At 38.3% G+C, this 20,674-nt stretch overlaps 1 protein-coding gene across 1 annotated transcript in view; it reads right to left on the reverse strand.

Moving 5' to 3' along the window:
• Positions 1 to 16,058, reverse strand: part of LOC131799554 (eukaryotic translation initiation factor 3 subunit I) — a 17,328-nt gene extending 1,270 nt beyond the window's left edge. Inside the window, exons 1-7 of the mRNA XM_059117272.2 lie at positions 15,929 to 16,058; positions 14,740 to 14,920; positions 12,086 to 12,289; positions 7,510 to 7,637; positions 4,666 to 4,776; positions 4,210 to 4,299; positions 2,425 to 2,591 (exon numbers count right to left, since the gene is read on the reverse strand). Coding sequence (XP_058973255.1) covers positions 2,425 to 2,591; positions 4,210 to 4,299; positions 4,666 to 4,776; positions 7,510 to 7,637; positions 12,086 to 12,289; positions 14,740 to 14,920; positions 15,929 to 15,931 — 884 coding nt within the window. The 5' untranslated portion in view covers positions 15,932 to 16,058. The remainder of the gene's footprint in view (positions 1 to 2,424; positions 2,592 to 4,209; positions 4,300 to 4,665; positions 4,777 to 7,509; positions 7,638 to 12,085; positions 12,290 to 14,739; positions 14,921 to 15,928) is intronic.
• Positions 16,059 to 20,674: the final 4,616 nt, after the last annotated feature.

Below are 20,674 nucleotides of genomic sequence, written 5' to 3' on the forward strand. Positions count from 1 at the left end.
CGCGCATCAAATGAAGATTCCGACGAAGACTGAGAAAGACGGTTTCTCGCCTGCGGTGTCCAGGTCAAGATTAAATATATAAATTCCCGTTACTGAATATTTAGTTTGTTGCGTTTGTTTTGTTTGCTATGGCGAAATCAATGTTAAGAATGGGTAGCTGCGTTCGTTTCTGTTGCCGTAACATTTTATTCCTTTGCACTATGTGCGGCGAAGGTTCTCCTGGGTCAGTGCTCTAGAGTTTCGTTGCTGTAGAGTAATTCCCTTCGTAAACCAAATGCTAACTTTTGACGAAAGAATCAGCTGTATCACGAGGCACGATGATTTTTCACCGAGAAGTCATCGGGCAGTTTCACTGCAAGTTGCTCCTTTCTTCAGAGACAACGAAAGCAGAGGCTGTCGTCGCGATCGTCGAGCAGGCCAAACCGAACGGAAAACGAGCGAGTTTATAGTCCTCTGATTCAAATTAATCTCAAATAGGGATTTTAATAGAGAAAAACTTTTTTAGTTCAAGTGCAGCATTGCTATAAGACCCATTCCGCCCAAAGGAAATAACTAACATCACCATAGGGATTTTAACAGAGAAAACTTTTTTTAGTTTAAGTGAAGCATTGCCATAAGACCCATTACGCTCAAAGGAAATAACTGACATGTAAATGATTATTTCGTATGATTCGATTTTCACACGGCACTTGGATTCGCGACCTTCTAATTCAATAAAATTTGTGTTTCTTTATTTACCTCGTTTCAGTGCTGTTATCTCAATGACATTGCTATTGTTACTACTTTTAAGGCCTGTTTACATGGAGGTGGGGGACCCCAGGTAGGTGAGGTAACCCGCCTAACCGTGGTCGAAAAATAAAACGCGTTTACATACAATCTTACGACCTCGGGGTGCTGGGGTGAGGTTTCTTGAGGTTGTTGTTGCGCTTGCAATTAAGGAGTTTGAGCAAAGGCGTCCCAAGCTCACATCTCGAGAAAGACGAAAGATTAATTCTCGGACACATATGTATTTATTCATGAAAGCGTCACTCGTTGCGTTACGCGGTATTTGGTTTCGCGAGGAACCGTTAACTTAATACGTTATACGGAATTGTTTGGAAAACCAAATATGGTCTATTTACAACGCTAAATATTCTGAAATGTGAACATTTTACATGCCTTGTGTGTCCGTTGCGGTTTCTGGTGATTTCTGCCGTGAGACGGCTAGGAAATGTACAAAGTTTTAAGACATACATGTTTCGCTTTTTAGCTTTTTGCCATGAACGCGACCCCGGCTAAGCGGGTTACCACACCTTGACACGTTTATGAGGCGAATTGTCACCCCGCCTGACAGGGTTACCCTACCTGGCAGACCGGGGTTGGCCTAGGCAGGTCACCCCACCTATCATGTAAACGTGATCAAAATAAAATAAGAAATTATATGGACAGGCGGTTTACATGGAGGTCCCCTACCTCCATGTAAACAGGCCCTTAGTTTTTTGAGGGCAGGGGGTAATTGATGGCTCGTGGGATGGATTTCCGGAAACCTAGGTTAGGAGAATATACAGCCCCTTCGAGCTTGTGTTTATGCTAGTATCCGCCAGAGGTTTCGTACTGTTCACGCAACAGTGTATAAGTCTGGAAAGCTCGGGAAAGACTTGAACTTCATCACAAATGATGTATTTTTGTTATTAAAATACGATGGAAACCACAATTGGTAGGATTTTCATACAATAAGAAAAGCGCAAATGTAGTCATGTGCGCAGACAAGGAGAATGAATACATCTCAAGTGTGTGAAATAAACAAGAATAAGAGGCTCACCATTCTTCGCCAGCGAAATGTCAGCCGAAAAAGAATGTTGAACAATTGTCTACGGTGTGGAAACAGGCCCCTTAATCAGCATTCCATTAGGCTGAATTCTTAGGTTATCTTCCCCTGATTTGACTAGTGGTACGTGTTCGTAACACGCGTCTTCGAAGCCGGTACGGAGCATGATAAGACGATATTGAAGGGTAAAATTTCCCCGATATCGACGATCGAGACGCGTCCATTTTGGCCATTCTGCTACGTCCTTTGGAAAGTAGTGTACAGAAATACCCGGTATATGTGTATTATTCTTGTAGCCAACATCATTTGGCGCTCCGGCCACACAATACGTTCATCTTCTCTTCTAGATTTCTCCTTTCTCCACCATAATTGCTGACGTGTCTTCACAGTTTTCTACGTCACAGCAATGTAACATGATCGTATTGGCCGCGCGCTTAATGGAGACATTTTTTGGCCGCCAGATCGTACTTTCAATTTACAAAAAAATGGTCAAGGAGAACTCGCTGGGCGCTACGGTCGATTATTTATCATTTTAAATACAGCTATCAACCAGAAAATGCAAAAAAATGTTTCGTGTCATACGCACTTCAATAGAATGAAATTATTGCTGTATTTACCTTTTTCCGTCTGGATGAAAAGCGGTGCTGTTAATGGGACCAAAATGACCTTTCACTCTACCAATTTCCTCTTCAAAAACCGTGTGAAAGAACCTTGCATCAAATTTACCAACTCTCGTTGAAGTTGTGGTCACATCCATGGCCTCTTGGCCGCCTCCTAGTACCACCTACGACACACAGGAATAGTCACGCGTTTTTCGGGTACAACTACGCAATAAGGGTTTGATACCTTTTTAGAGGTGTGTTTCAATACAGTAGAGTTGGCGTGTATCCTTCCGCTACTTTAGAAGTTTGCACGCTTAAGCAATCCCTTCTTCCTGATGGCAAAATGCGTAAGTAATTAACGAAGAGATACGAGGGAAACACAGGCGCTAATCAAACAAAATGCCAAACTTTTGTTTTCTTGTTCTCGAGTGGTAAACAGGGTAATCAGGGACTCTTTAGTTCACACTCCGGAAAAAAAACCAAACACTTACTTTCGGATGATTGCTATTTCATTTTCGTAACAGTAACAAGCGAAGGGAAGTTAAGAAAGACAAACACATGTTGGTTTAAATAGTCGATGAGCCTCTCAGCTGTGAAATTATTCCATTGAAACAGGTCTATCGATCATGCCTTCGTTAAACCGGAATAAAAACAATTCTAGCGAAGGGATTGAACTAGGGCCGAGGGTTTGTTATTCTTGCTGCTAAAAAATAATTCTTCTTGTTAAACCAAACCATGTGACAAACAGCTTTTCACTTTGACGTACGAGCCCTCCAAAAACTTGTCAGCGAATTGCAACACACGGAGAGCGTATTGAGAGTTGAAGCGACTTAAGGTAGAGCGCCGTTGAAGAGAAGATTAATATTCTACGCGTTTTGTACAACGCTTAAACTCTTACAAACAGATTGGTTCTTCCCAAAACTAAAAAGTTAACACGTCATCACACTGACCGCCAAAACTAACTTAAGAATTCTGTCTAGACGGTCCAATATGAATTTCTTATTAACCGAGCATGAGGGCTGTACTGGAGAATTTGGCCCGAGTCGTGGCAGTACGGACAGAGCACAGTGCGGCCAAGGGCCAATATTGTCCAGTGCGGCCCAGGCAAGCGAGCTTAGGAAGTATATTATATGGCACTCGGACCAAACCTGTTTATTTTGAATTTGCCAGCTTTCGCGACCAAAGATACACGGCTTATGGAAATGGTCCGTACGGCAAAATACGGACCGAGTAACAACCAATCAGAACCCTCGGATTTACCTCAGAAGTACCTTGCTATGTACTGATGTGGATTTCATCCACTTGATCTTTTACCCAGTGTTAAAAATTGATGATCATTCTTTCTTTTTCAATGGCGAAAGAAAAATTTTGTTGCAAAAGAGAGTTTGAATTCCTATTTCATGGCGCAAAAGAAAAGTGAAAAGGTTAAATACATTTGAATTTCAGTTTCTCCACAACTCAGAAACGGTTGGTGCTAAAGCACACCGATAGCATTGATCAACAACGATAGCACATGCCCAGCGATCTTATGCATGGCTAAGCTGCATTTTTGGCACGTTAAGAAAGTTACTTCTATGTAATAGAGCAAATACCATATACATGTATCAAGGAATGTTTTCATACATTGTACCCCGTTCTGTACCTCTCACGTTTACAAGGTGTTCTGGAACTTTTTGGTGCAAAGAAACTGAGTGAAACATCTAAGTTAACTTACCAAAGTGGTAGCGAAAAGCTGAAATTGAAGACCTTTCTCATAACTTAGGCCTTCACAAATTCAAAGAAAAAAAAAAAAGGACTTACGTGTTCTCTAATAGGGGAAAGCGAGGCAGAATTTACTGGTCTCTCTGTCTTGTACGTATTCATGTGTCGCAGTGAATCTGTGTCAAAAAGCTATAAAACGAAGGCAGGAAAAAGTTCAGAGATGTATAGGAAAAACTTCAGCATTAACTAACAGTTAACCAAGGGAACAAAATGGGGAATGGATAAGTAAATATTCGGAGTAATTAAAAATACATATACACTGTAGCCCGATTGTTGTGCCATATGCAACTTTTGGTTTTATCAGTAATAATGTCAAACAAAGACTAGCCTCCTTCGAATTGTTAAAATATATCAATATTATTTTAAACACTTCCCTTACCTTACCTCTGTGAAATCTAAAGCAGGCCTGAGGCGATGTTGTAAATTCAATGATTTTTTTCATTCCATAAAAAAAGGAAAAAAAAGCAAAAAGAAGAGTACAATTTGCACCTATACCTTGGCTGTGTGATCTTTTGAAGCTGTAACAAACATGGTTTGATCTTTGTACATCTGTATATCATTGATTTGTTTGGTATGTTCATGAACAGTTAACAATTTATTTCCCGTCTGAAAATAAAAAGATCAGTGAGTAAATACTGCTGCTTCCTTTTAAAAACTGCACATGGATATGGTATGATCCCACAAAAAAAACAATGGGAGTTAGAGTGGGACTTAGCACTGGGTTGTAACAAACAGACCTTTTCACCTTCGTAGGTGAGCAAACCCAATAAAGGTGGCTCAAAATGGTTTATAAAGTTACAACATAGATCCTTTCATAGATAGTAGCATCCAAACGTTGATTTGTTTTCTTGAAAGTGGTGTCAAAGAATGCTCAATTATTTGGACCATGTTGAGGTTACTTTCATGGTTTTTATTTTAAAGTCACTCACTCATTCATATATCAACACTACAGCATCAGAAACCCTATAATATTACGAATCAGTTGATCAAGATTCATCCTCCAGAAGAGTCTTGAAAAATTCTGTGTGAACAGTCCAAAAAAGAAATTGTTCATAATTTATGATGGCTCCCACAATGTACTAAATATTTTTCCAAAACCCTGCAGAAATACTTATCTTGATATGCTAATTGCTATCCAGGTATGAAAAATGGGGGGTTACCAAACTGGTTGTCATACCACTGGAGCATAAAGCAGGGATCATAGGAGTTTTTATGAGGATGTGGGTTCAAAGTGGTAACCTTAGAAGTCATAAATACACAGGTTATCATAAATGTGTTTAGAAATAAGCAGGGGCTTTTTAAAAAAATTTTTCAAGGGAAAATACTAAAAAGGGTTAATTTTGTGGTCTTTTTTTGTTAAATTTTCTTTTTCTGATTAAATACTTTTAGATAAATAAAACAACAACAACAGTTCTTCTCAACTGCTGGTTAGAAAACAAACTTGAAAATCAAAATTGTTAAAATGGCATACTTAAAATCACATAACGCATAACCAGGGCTTAGCTATGAAGAGAGAAATGAAAATAGCCATTGAACACTTTGCATTTCATTTAACACATAAGTAGCATGCAAGAGTTTTTTTTTTGTCTGGGCGGGTTTATATGGGACATGTTGTGAACCTAATGTTCTCATTTTTGAAACAGAAAAAGAGCATAAATTTCAAACAGATGAAAATATCATATTTCTTTTCCTGAGGAGAAATAATAAAAAAAAGAAATTGATTCATCTGAACTCACACGTGTATTTTGGGGTTTGTTGTCTCTATTTTCTCAATACTTCTGAGCAAAAATGAAATGCATTGGTGCCACACCTACTGTTGTCTCCTTCGTAGCCATTGTTTGGTCTCGTCACGCATCGCCATCTATTCCCCGTTGGAGAGAGAGTGCGTTGCGTGACTAGACCAAATAATGGTTGCAAAAGGGAGTAACCATTACACTTATCAGATGGGCCCAAAATTTCTTTTTAATGTCATTCTTTGTGCACAGCCCCCTGATTCAATGACATCACTTACAAGAAAACAATACCCAAATACTGTGATTGGTGCAAGATATCCCAGTGCTGTGATATGATTGGTGGGAGATATATACCCTAATGTAACAATCTGATTGGTCCGAGATACAAACCATTATGCGGCAATCTAATTAGTGCGAGCAACAGACCACTCTACATGCTAACATAGATTTTTTTTTGATAAACAAAGAACAACTATAAAAAAGCTGCATTTGCTGTGAAAGGCAAAGAAGACCTTGTTCTCATTGTTACTGGCCAGAACATAAGTGATGACTTTTCATGACTTTTTGCGAAGCAATTAGCGGCTCTATGATTTTTTCACTTGATTTAATTAAATTATCTTATGTAAACATTGTCTTATTTAATCCATCAGTAATGCATCCCTTCTGCAGACAAGAATAATCCTGGGGTTTTTTTCCACTAAATAAAACTGATAAAATTCACGGCTACATATTTCACCCAGTAAGGAAAAAAACAAAACAAACAAAAACACACAAAAAAACTTGCAATCACATCTAAAATGCATTCAGCATTTTAAGGCAGGCGACCGAGAGGTTTGTTTCCAATTGCATCAAAAGAAAACTCTGTAAACAAAGATCATGGCGTTACAATGCAAATACTTTAGGAAATAATGAGTCAAAAAAGGATGTACGAATGGAAAACAGTAGAATCTGGCTTAGCCAGGTGAAGAAAAGTTTGGATCGTAGCATCAACCTTTGAAAACATGTGCATACAGAAATTTGATGCACACTGGATATTATCTTGTATCTTTTTTGTACACGGCCAGTGGAAAGTGTTTAGTACTGTGCAATGTTGGATGATAACCAAGGATCTTTCTGTGAATTCTTTTATGCTAAAAGTAAGTAAAACACATCATTCAAGATCTTTTAGATTTCTTTCAGGCGACTTTTACCATGATAAATAAGTTTTAATTTAAAAAAATATATTTTGCCGTGCACCATATTTCCAGCAAAGTAAAATTTTGAGAATACAACAACATACTGACTCAAATTTGGGTCACCATCAACCATAATTATATTCATCTAGAGGACTTCTTTGTGTGAAGTTTGCATGTTAGCAGATGAAAGATTTTGGTTAAAAATAGACGATCAGTTAAACAATTGTTTCAAAGGAGACTAATATTTCATAATCATCCTCTAAGTTCAACGCAGAAAACTCTGTTTGAAGCAAGTTTATTCTGAGTGGAACTAACGGGCTAACAAGAGTGAAATTTTGTTTCAATTCTATTATCCAAAGGGTGCTTTACCAAGGTAGCTACCTACTTCAATTCTCATTGAAAGCACTGAGATTAACATATTACTCTCTCACCTTTGTATCCCACTGGCAAAGGTCACCATTTTCATGGCCTGTGATAATGTATTGGTCCAATGGACCCCAAAGAGCTGCAGTTACCTTAGGCCCATCCACTGGTACACTAAGAACTGGGTCCTTGGAACCTTTTTGCAAAAACGAATGGAAAAGAGTGTCCATGCAAAAGCTTACAACGCAATTAGTTTTGATACCGTAATCCTGTGCAAAATGACATGCAGTCACTAAGATCCATTACCTACTCTTAACCTTTAACTCCCACAAGAGATTAACATCTGACTTCTCCCCTAACAATATCCATACATAACCCAGCAGATAATATTATGTAATTAAAATAATCAAACCTATCAAGTAAGGTGTGATTTTGATCTAACACCAAATTCTCATAACTAATTTACAAGGAAATGTGTAGATGCTAAAGGCGAGAATTAACATTCAGATCTTGGGAGTTATAGGGTTCACACCTCAATAGAACATAACTTAAATGTAACAATCTTGTCTGGCTTGCTAAGCCTCTATCATTCCCACCCAGTTCACATGTTTCTCCAACCCTTTCAACATGTTTCTCTCACCCTTTGCACATGTTTCTCTCACCTTTTTCACATGTTTCTCTCACCCTTTTCACATGTTTCTCTCACCCTTTGCACATGTTTCTCTCACCCTTTTCACATGTTTCTCTCACCCTTTTCACATGTTTCTCTCCCCCTTTTCACATGTTTCTCTCACCCTTTTCACATGTTTCTCTCACCTTTTTCACATGTTTCTCTCACCCTTTGCACATGTTTCTCTCACCCTTTTCACATGTTTCTCTCACCCTTTTCACATGTTTCTCTCACCCTTTTCACATGTTTCTCTCACCCTTTTCACATGTTTCTCTCACCCTTTTCACATGTTTCTCTCACCCTTTTCACATGTTTCTCTCACCCTTTTCACATGTTTCTCTCACCCTTTTCACATGTTTCTCTCACCCTTTTCACATGTTTCTCTCACCCTTTTCACATGTTTCTCTCATCCTTTTCACATGTTTCTCTCACCTTTTTTACATGTTCCTCTCACCTTTTTCACATGTTTCTCTCACCCTTTTCACATGTTTCTCTCACCCTTTTCACATGTTTCTCTCACCTTTTTCACATGTTTCTCTCACCCTTTTCACATGTTTCTCTCACCCTTTTCACATGTTTCTCTCACCCTTTGCACATGTTTCTCTCACCCTTTGCACATGTTTCTCTCACCCTTTGCACATGTTTCTCTCACCCTTTGCACATGTTTCTCTCACCCTTTTCACGTGTTTCTCTCATCCTTTTCACATGTTTCTCTTACCCTTTTCACATGTTTCTCTCACCCTTTTCACATGTTTCTCTCACCTTTTTCACATGTTTCTCTCATCCTTTTCACATGTTTCTCTCACCCTTTTCACATGTTTCTCTCACCCTTTTCACATGTTTCTCTCATCCTTTTCACATGTTTCTCTCACCCTTTTCACATGTTTCTCTCAACCTTTTCACATGATTCTCTCACCTTTTTCACATGTTTCTCTCACCCTTTTCACATGTTTCTCTCACCCTTTTCACATGTTTCCCTCACTTTTTCACTTGTTTCTCCTTCATCCTTTTCACATGTTTCTTTCACCTTTTTCACATGTTACTCCCACCCTTTTCACATGTTTCTCTCACCTTTTTCACATGTTTCTCTCACCCTTTTCACATGTTTCTCTCACCCTTTTCACATGTTTCTCTCACCCTTTACACTTGTTTCTCTCACCTTTTTTACATGTTCCTCTCACCTTTTTCACATGTTTCTCTCACCTTTTTCACATGTTTCTCTCACCTTTTTCACATGTTTCTCTCACCCTTTTCACATGTTTCTCTCACCTTTTTCACATGTTTCTCTCACTTTTTCACTTGTTTCTCTCATCCTTTTCACATGTTTCTCTCATCCTTTTCACATGTTTCTCTCATCCTTTTCACATGTTTCTCTCATCCTTTTCACATGTTTCTCTCACCCTTTTCACATGTTTCTCTCATCCTTTTCACATGTTTCTCTCACCCTTTTCACATGTTTCTCTCATCCTTTTCACATGTTTCTCTCACCCTTTTCACATGTTTCTCTCACCCTTTTCACATGTTTCTCTCATCCTTTTCACATGATTCTCTCCTCCTTTTCACGTTTCTCTCATCCTTTTCACATGTTTCTCTCCTCCTTTTCACATGTTTCTCTCACCTTTTTCACATGTTTCTCTCATCCTTTTCACATGTTTCTCTTACCCTTTTCACATGTTTCTCTCACCCTTTTCACATGTTTCTCTCACCTTTTTCACATGTTTGTCTCACCCTTTTCACATGTTTCTCTCACCCTTTTCACATGTTTCTCTCACCCTTTGCACATGTTTCTCTCACCCTTTTCACATGTTTCTCTCACCCTTTTCACATGTTTCTCTCATCCTTTTCACATGTTTTTCACCCTTTTCACATGTTTCTCTCACCTTTTTCACATGTTTCTCTCACCCTTTTCACATGTTTCTCTCACCCTTTTCACATGTTTCTCTCACCCTTTTCACATGTTTCTCTCACCCTTTGCACATGTTTCTCCCACCTTTTTCACATGTTTCTCTCACCCTTTTCACATGTTTCTCTCACCCTTTTCACATTTCTCCCACCTTTTTCACATGTTTCTCTCACCCTTTTCACATGTTTCTCTCATCCTTTTCACATGTTTCTCTTACCCTTTTCACATGTTTCTCTCACCCTTTTCACATGTTTCTCTCACCTTTTTCACATGTTTGTCTCACCCTTTTCACATGTTTCTCTCACCCTTTTCACATGTTTCTCTCACCCTTTGCACATGTTTCTCTCACCCTTTTCACATGTTTCTCTCACCCTTTTCACATGTTTCTCTCATCCTTTTCACATGTTTTTCACCCTTTTCACATGTTTCTCACCCTTTTCACATTTCTCCCACCTTTTTCACATGTTTCTCTCACCCTTTTCACATGTTTCTCTCATCCTTTTCACATGTTTCTCTTACCCTTTTCACATGTTTCTCTCACCCTTTTCACATGTTTCTCTCACCTTTTTCACATGTTTGTCTCACCCTTTTCACATGTTTCTCTCACCCTTTTCACATGTTTCTCTCACCCTTTGCACATGTTTCTCTCACCCTTTTCACATGTTTCTCTCACCCTTTTCACATGTTTCTCTCATCCTTTTCACATGTTTTTCACCCTTTTCACATGTTTCTCTCACCTTTTTCACATGTTTCTCTCACCCTTTTCACATGTTTCTCTCACCCTTTTCACATGTTTCTCTCACCCTTTTCACATGTTTCTCTCACCCTTTGCACATGTTTCTCCCACCTTTTTCACATGTTTCTCTCACCCTTTTCACATGTTTCTCTCACCCTTTTCACATTTCTCCCACCTTTTTCACATGTTTCTCTCACCCTTTTCACATGTTTCTCTCATCCTTTTCACATGTTTTTCACCCTTTTCACATGTTTCTCTCACCTTTTTCACATGTTTCTCTCACCCTTTTCACATGTTTCTCTCACCCTTTTCACATGTTTCTCTCACCCTTTTCACATGTTTCTCTCACCCTTTGCACATGTTTCTCCCACCCTTTTCACATGTTTCTCTCACCCTTTTCACATGTTTCTCTCACCTTTTTCACATGTTTGTCTCACCCTTTTCACATGTTTCTCTCACCCTTTTCACATGTTTCTCTCATCCTTTTCACATGTTTCTCTCCTCCTTTTCACATGTTTCTCTCACCTTTTTCACATGTTTCTCTCATCCTTTTCACATGTTTCTCTTACCCTTTTCACATGTTTCTCTCACCCTTTTCACATGTTTCTCTCACCTTTTTCACATGTTTGTCTCACCCTTTTCACATGTTTCTCTCACCCTTTTCACATGTTTCTCTCACCCTTTGCACATGTTTCTCTCACCCTTTTCACATGTTTCTCTCACCCTTTTCACATGTTTCTCTCATCCTTTTCACATGTTTTTCACCCTTTTCACATGTTTCTCTCACCCTTTTCACATGTTTCTCTCACCCTTTGCACATGTTTCTCCCACCTTTTTCACATGTTTCTCTCACCCTTTTCACATGTTTCTCTCACCCTTTTCACATTTCTCCCACCCTTTTCACATGTTTTCCTCACCTTTACTGCAAAAAGAACTTGTACCCAGCAGAGATGTCTAAAAACTACCTCTATGACCCAATCAATGAGAAGAAATATTGGGGTTGTTTAAATTTTGCTATCAATCCTTTGTGCAATGTTGTTTATTAAGTGAATTCCTTTCTGTTGCCATGAGTCTATGGTTTTTTGTTTTCTCTTTTTTGATGCATGTTGAATAGTTAAGAATACAATTCATGAGGAAATGTAAAATTTAATAAGAAAATAATGTTGTGAGTCCTTGTTAGAGGTCACTCTACACACAATTTTTCAGATAAGGAAACAAAGATCCCTTTGCCTAAAATAAAGTAAAAATTTGCAAACAAACAAGCATACATGTAAATATTACAGGAATTTTAAATCAAGGACATGCTGTAATTCATTTAGCTGATACTGTACGCACCTTCTCTAATATCATACAACATAAGGATACAATCATGACCCATCTGTCTGTCTGTTGTCATCATAATCTTCTGACCACAATAGGAGAAGCCACATGCCCTCACGGCAGTTTTTGTTTCATATTTGGATAATGTTGTGGCAGTTTCACAATCCCAAAATCTCAAGCTGTTATCTGCTGAACCAGAAATGAAATGTCCTGTTTCCCCTTCAATAGCAAAACAAGGAGTTAAGGATTTCAAGAACAAAAGTTAGTGGAGGTTCAAGTTATTGGAATCAGTGTTGAATTTCGATCATTCTGTTAACAATATATGAGGAATCATTTTTTTAACCAATCTCACACACACAAAAGTAATTTTGATACGTCAAGTTTGTTTTCTAAGAAAAATGTTCTGTTTGGATACTTAAGCTAAATGTATTACTATCTGAAAAAGTGTTATTGCCTTTGTATCAGTTGCAAATAAAGAATGGAACATGTCAATCAGTGATGCTTAACCCTTTGACCCTTATGAACTGATGTTTTTAAAAGTTCAAATTGTCAAGGTAAATTTGAGCTGGGGGAAAGTAAAACTAAAACAAGTTAACAGAGAGTGCAATTTAATGGAGTTCCTCTTAGCTAAAGGTAAATGACTGGAGAAATGGGATGAAACCAAAGGGAAATCCAATCTTGTTCAAGTTAGCTAGGGATTTGAGTTAACTGGGTTAGAGTCAGTGTGGGATTTCATTTGACTGGGTTCAAGTTAGAGGGGGATTCAAGTTAAGTTGACTGAATCAGTTAGTGGGGTTCAACTATATACAGTGCTTTCAATAAGACCCAGCATCTGCCAGAGCTCCAGCAGGTATTCTGTTGTGAATAGCCAGGTAAACTTTGCTATGTCAAAGCCAAATTTACAGAACAATAACATAGAAAATAATAGTCAACTTAGTAATGGCGTATTCACTTCATTTACTTTTTAAATTCTCCAGTCTTCCTTTTTTAGATTTATTCTTTCACAATCATTTTCCTTTTTCTGCATGTTTTGCATGTTCTACAAACGTCAGTCACACGCAAAGTAGAAGTACACATTGTTTGTTACCTGAAATAATTTTCAAACAACTTTGCACTGGACTTAACTCAATAAATTATTAGATAAATAAAACAACAGCAGTTCTTCTCAACTGCTAGTTAGAAAACAAACTTGAAAATCAAAATTGTTGATAGCACATGTAGATCAAATTTGGGAATTTTTTGCACAGATGTTAACTTTGCTTAAAGATGATTAACCTAAGCTTAGCTATATAGAGAAATAAGAACAGCCATTGAATACTTAGCTTCTAACCTTATATAAAATAGCTTTATTTGCTTTGAAAATCCAAGAAGACCTTGTTCTAAGCGGATACAACAGTTGTTTTCAATCTGATATGAAACACGAGCTGTGGGAACAGCTAAAATTCATTGGTTGATTGATTTAATTCAATTATCTTACATAAAAATTCATAGCAGCTGAATCCATCAGTAGTGTGGCCAGTGTAAAACGAAGACTGCAGACAACTGCAAACTGGGGTTAAAATGCAGAATGAAGACTGCAGACCAGGGGTAAAATGCAGACGATTTTAAAATGACCTGTTTCCCTGGGAAAAAACTCCAAGAGTGAGCTGGGATCGAGGCCGCGTAAGTTGTGATAGGCTGGCAATAATTGTCATGGCAATTACTGTTTCAAACTTCACATGAACTATTCTGCAGACAAGAATAATCCTAGGGTTTTTCCAAGAAATGAAATTGGTAGAATTCACTGTTACATATCTTGAATTTTACCCAATAAAAAAAAAGTGACAAAAAGAAATTTCCAATCACAAGAAATGTTCAAACAAACTCAACAAGTGAGACCTAATTGTATCATTCAAGATCTTTTAGATTTCTTTCAGTCAACTATTACCATTACAAAAACATTCTGAGTAAAAACAATGATATTGTCTTGTCGGTGTACCACATTTCCAGGAAAAATAAGAATTGAATTTACAAGAACATACTGACTCAAATTTTAGTAAGCGGTAACCACATGTCCTTTTATTTTTTTTTTTATGTGAAACTCAGACAGCAGGTATGCATGTCAGCAAATAAGAATCTTGATTATAAATAAACAATCAGTTGAACAATTATTACAAAGGAGACTAATCATTTAATGATCACTTACCAAAGATCAACACAGAAAACACTGTTTGGAGCCATTCTCTACTGAATGAAACTAATGGGCTAATGGGAGAAAATTATTGTTTTTCACATTATTCTCTGGTGGGTGCTTTACCAAGGTAGCCACCTACTTCAAATCTTATTGAAAGCACATGTTTATCATAATATAGCCACAAGCACTTCACTGAAATATGCGACACTCTCAAAATCTACCCTTAAGTGTGGATGCAAAACCCAAGAATGACAATTCCTATATTCTCAATGGTGAGGATCTTGACATACACATTTTTTTCCTGCTTCTACTCAGTTTGTGCAAGTAGTCAGTGGAAATAAGCATCTGAGAACTTCTTCAAGTTCATGAATGCAGACATAAACCCCTACCCATAGGAATAGGAAAGTACTCAAGGACAGCTTGTATTTCCAAAAGGGAGCACAATTAAAATTTCCTCATTATTGAAAATGTTCATTAATGTAGTTTCCAAGGATACAATCAACATCAATGCACCAAACAGCACCACCATGACCATTGTACGTGCCAAGTCTTTCACCATTTAATGAGTACCAGACATTTGGTTTTGTGTCTTTTGCAGAGGAAAACAGCAAGTCACCATCCTTATTGTATTTGATCTGAGTGATGGAACGTTCATGCCCATGTAACATTAATGGTTTCTGTAAAGAAATAAACACAGTTTAACACAAAAAGAACAGAAAGCAAAGATATCTTCAAAAGAGCTGTAGTAATGAAAGATGAGTGCTGTGTATTTGATTCTTGTTTTCATATCCATCAGACTCTTCTCATACTTCTGAATTTTGAGGCCAATAAAAAATAAATTTGTGATTGTTTGTGAATTTGTCCATCACAAATTCAGCTGAACCATCAAGAAACAAAATCACTGTTGGTCTCAAGTTCATTCTGTTGTACCACTGAGAATGACTAAGACTTCACAATGATGTTATTCAACTTTCCCTTGCTATAGACTTAATCAGTGTTCCAAGATCCTACCATTTTGACTCTACCTTCATAAAAAGTCTCACATCAGGATTGTTTGCTCTTTAACCCAATGTAAATACACTGGCTGAAAATACCTATCAAATGTGTATAAAATGAAAACTACACAGATACATTAAGATCATAGGAAGGGCCAGGTTTCACATAGGTGACAAGAGGCACAAGTACTGCCATCGAGTAGAGACAATATTCTGCAGTTTACCAATGCAATTTTTATCTTGATTTTCTCTGTAATTTATATATATGCCTTCTTTTAATGTTGTAACATAGGATATGTGATTATTTATCTTATGACTTAATAAAGATTCAATAATAATAATAATAATACCATTATGATGAAGTTGTTTAAAGATGCGTTTTTTCATCGTAATTCAATTTAGACCACACCAGTGCTGCCAAGTATCATATAAAATGTTTGCCATAAATGACCCTGGGAAGTTAAAGTCTGAATTACGTTCGCAAAGTGTGGGAGGATCATAGTAAAATGGTGCGTGCTTTGCGGGTACAGGCACCGGATTTTTTTAAGCGAGTGGTACACAAACATGCGTTCGAGTATACTACTTGTTCGTTGTTTAGCTCGAAAGGACACGAATGACCAGAGATCAGACACACTGCGACTGTAAAAAAAGTAAGTCATGTCGATCTGTCGGAAAAGAATGATTACTTACCATCTTTAACTACTTGAATTTCAATGACATACGCGAAATAACGGTAACTCGACCAAAAAATTGCCTCCTTCTGACTGAAATCTCGCTTAAAGCGGTTTTAATTACTATGACTCACGCTGCAATCTCGAGCCCACGGTCAGTTTGGCTCCTTGTCAGCAGAATGGGTTACCCCACTGAAAATCTTAAGTACGTCATGTATGAGGAATTATTATGGACATTTCTGTCACCCTATGGGTTTGAGGCTGCGTGACGTCAGTTTAACAAATAGATTCCAAGTTGCCGTGCGTCTGTTCAGTAATAGATCACAGATGACGTCAAAATGTGTAAGAACAAAAAAGTGGCACACGAGGCGCAGCCGAGTGTGTCACTGATGTTCTTACCACATTTTGACTTCCTCTGTGATCTATTACTGAACAGACGCACGGCAACTTGGAATCTATTTGTTTTATATAATAAAGAATTAAAAAAAGTTTAACGATGACGTCATCTATGCGTCTGTCCTCCAATAGATCATATGTGAGAACCAATCAGAATGCGTGCATAACTGAGCTTATTATATAATATTTGATACGCTATTTGAACTCTTACATTTTGCCTTCACTACACAACCGAACACACTCAAAGGTTGAGGCATGGGCGCGTTGGTCAGCTAGGCCCAAGATATATTTTAATTGTGACAATGAGTTTACAACAAAGTGGATTAGAGATACATCAAGTAATGTCCTACATGCGCCAAAGCCGGACACGTAAACCCCAAAAACCTCTTGTTAGGAAAATAGGGACCGTGTACCCCCGACCAACTGCAGTGGCGCCACCTTTGGGGTTTTAAGGTTGATCTATAAACAATGAAGAGAATGAAGAAAACAAATCATATCAGGCTAATTACACAATAAAAATAAACCTTATGGGAAAGTGCTAGTGGCAAGGCTGACCGTAGAATGCCACAAGTTTCTCAACGGTCTCTTCTTACAAACGTGAAAATAGTCCATTTCGCAAAATAGTAACTCTCCTAAAATTACTATTTTGCGAAATACATTTTAATACGGTTTAAGAAATAAAAGGAGGCCAAAATGTTCGGTGATATACTAATATGTAATGTTTAAATGTATTTTTGTGACATGAAAAAGGTTACGTTGTCACCTCAGGGTGAAAATAGTCCATTTCGCAAAATAGTAACTCTCCTAAAATTACTATTTTGCGAAATATATTTTAATACGGTTTAAGAAATAAGAGGAGGCCAAAATGTTCGTTGATATACTAATTTGTAATGTTTAAATGTATTCTCGTGACATGAAAGAGGTCACGTTGTCACCGCAGGGGTGGAAATGGTCCATTTCGCAAAATAGTAACTCTCCTAAAATTACTATTTTGCGAAATGAATAAAAATCCTTCTTGTTAATGAACGATTACTCCAAAATCCTTGTGAAAGTTATCTTTACCTTATTAGAAAATATATCTGCATTATTTCTTTTGTTTTATTTCATCTGACCCGATTTCGTTTCGTTTCGTTTCGTTTCGTTTCGCAAAATAGTATAAGCCGTCGACGGCAGATGATACGCCAATGTCGGAAATCGAGTACGCTTTTGAGGTGGTTAGAGGCGGGCAATTGCACGGATTTTTCACGTGCCCGAGGCTGGCATGGGAGGTGAGGGACATTTGGAAGCGGAAGAAATTCGGCGAAGTTCTGGAGGCGTTCGACCCGGACGGTCCTGGAAGTTGCACGCCTTGTGTCTTTCCTTTGTCTTTGGAGGAGCATCAGTGCAAAGTGGGGAATTAACTGTCCCAAAACCCCGCAAAATTACTCGAGACAACATAGAGAAACGAAGCTAAGTGAACTTTATTTATCTGACTGTCATTAAGCAGATTTTGGGGATAAAAAGTTTATGATCTGCGGAATTTATGAAACATTTCTCGGGATCACTCGCGTCTTGCCGAGATCTACCGTTGCAAATTACAAACAATGTAAGAGTTCAAATAGCGTATCAAATAACTGACGTCACGCAGCTTCAAACCCACAGGGTTGTCTGCCTGTGATAGGACATATGTCTTGAGTAGATAATAATTCCCCATACATGACCTACCTAGGCTGAAAATGTACCAAATTACACAAGCGTCTATGGCGCATACAGCACCTCGCTTTGTGATCACTTTTTCGTTATCGACCACTTTTTCGCAATACCAAGAGTTCAATTGTTTAAGTCAAATTACTATGTATAAATCAAACCTATCGTCAGCGACTACCTCTCGTAAGCGACCACCTCTCATGAGCGACCTCTTTTAGAGATCCTTGTTTCAATTTCCAATTGTTTTCAACCTCCCGTAGGAGACCACTTTACAGACAATTGGTTTATCTCTCACGCGTGGTAACTGAAAATTGTTTCCTCGTATGTCGCAAAAGTAGAATTGTTTCCCGAAGTAGCTTTACCGTGGCATTTTTGCTTGTGTTCTTTTACCGGAAAAATTTGGACAACACCACTTTGAGTAACAAACGAGCTAAGTTTCTTTCAAGTTTCTTTTTTTGTCCCAAACGCTGTTTTGAATAATTTGTGAGATACAAAAGATTTTTTCTCCTTAAATAAGCCGCTAAAAGTTACCATTACAGGTTTTCGACAGGCGCTACGGAGAGGGTTCGGTCACCATATGCGAATTACTCAAAATATGGACTCACTGTGCCTTGAGCTCTGGTAAGCGACCACCTCCCACAATTGACATTCGGGTGGTCACTTCCTAGAGGTTCGACTGTATTTTCATACAGACATCAAGCGGTATATTAATTATTTAAAGAAAAAATTGACACTGACAAGAGCCCATGGCTCCTGACAGTGATGATTTGTATTCCATCAGTCGTTCAACATAATCCAACAGTCACAATCCAAACATTCAAGTCCACCTTCTTCATTCACAATGGACCGTGATGGGCCCTCAGTCTATCAGCCATTACGACCCTCACGGCTAAGAGAATGAATGACAAGTTTGCAATGAATTTTTACGCCATTTGATTGCCTTTTTGTCGCTATTTAGGAGGAAAAATCAAGCATGTGAGGAATTTGCCATGTTTTCCTTTGTAGAAATTCAAGGATTTACTGCAGAAGGTAAGAAAGAACTCAGCCACCCACCCGAAGGTCGAAACAGCAACGTAGGCCCTGTTTCAACCGGCGTTAGAGGTGTTATAAAAAGCGTTCCCTCTTAAAGTTCCGGAAGTGATCCTAGAAATAACCTATAAAGGTTAATGCAAAGACACGTTTTTGTCTCTCTACTCTTAGGTATCTGTTATTAGTAAAGTAGTTGAGGCTAAGCAGGTCTACATCAGTTTGTCGTAAGGGTGACATGACTAAAATTTCGGGCGACGCGACTCAGATTCAGGGCGACATCACTTCGAGCGAGATGACGTCTGGGCGACTTGACCGGTTACCATCTGATCAAACAACTATCGATCACTGAATAGAGTTACGCATCCTAAGAACATATCTGACATGTTCCATGTCCGATGAGAACTTACAAAGTTTCAAAATACGCTTAGGGAATATAACACATCCGACGAAGTACTGGAGAAATATATGTGTGGAGTAATCTGCTCCGGTAGGGAAGGGTCACTTAAAAACTAAGAAAATAGCACACATAAAAAATATTGTCTCGTGTGACCCCATATCATCCGGCTTTTCTTAACCTTAAGAACATACTAATAATGGTAATTGAACTGAGTGGAGTGCAATTTGGGCTGAAATCACAAGTGTGATTTCAGACCAAAGTTGCACGGCACAATTAAATACAGCACTTGGTCAGTTTAAATATTTTTTTGATGCAATACTGAGCTAGTTTGAAATTAAATTCATCCTTTTTTGGGGAGGGGGGGGGGAAACAAGAGTTTTGGAAACAAAGGTTGCAAAATTTGCCACATGATACTCTTTGTCTTTCACTTTCCTGCAATTAGATTGGTTACTTTATACAAGCCTTGAAATCTGATTGGTAGTTTTGTTTTCAGTGTAGCCTCCTCACTGGCTGGGAAAATGATATGATAAAAAATGGTGCGATTCGTGAGTAAATCGCACCAATTAGAGCCAATCAGATTACAGGGACCACCAGTGATTTCAAAATGGGTGTAATAAATGGCAAAATGGTGCCTTAATCAAAACCAACGAACTTAATCACATCGTAAAGGAAAGTCATGAAAATATATTTGGTCAGAGCTGATCTCTGAAGGCAGAAGTTAAAAAACGCACGTGGATTGCAGGGGGTCTGCAGGCCCGTCAATACCTCAAGTTTTCATTAGTCACTTGCTTCTTGTTACCTGGACCTCTCGCAAAGCTAGTCGACGCTTTGATGCACCAAAATCTCTGGAAATTGGCTATAGTCAGACCTTTGACGCTAGAACTATTCTTTCTGTCATTTCACAGGTTGAGGTTTTCCGTCTGCTCCGTGGCTCCACCTGTTGGAGCGCGAGACGTGGTCGACGGTCCCCGTTCCAAAAAAAGTGTCTTGAGAGAATTGCTAGAAACCACTATTCAACTACCCGGAATAAACCACTGATGATTTCAGAAGACTGCCACTTAAAATTCAAGACCACGATGTTTTCAAATCGCTCGGATGCACTTGGATGATAAACCACAATGGAAATTCCACGTATCTAGATGGCATAGCAAATGGCGGACTAAGCGCTCAATGTCGTGTGGTTTATGGCGCGCCTTTCCGGTCAATATTTAAAACATCTTAATGTATGATGAATTATTTCTATTTCTGTGCCTTGTT

The sequence above is a fragment of the Pocillopora verrucosa genome, chromosome 2, assembly GCF_036669915.1.
Source record: "Pocillopora verrucosa isolate sample1 chromosome 2, ASM3666991v2, whole genome shotgun sequence".
NCBI classification, from domain to species: Eukaryota; Metazoa; Cnidaria; class Anthozoa; order Scleractinia; family Pocilloporidae; genus Pocillopora; species Pocillopora verrucosa.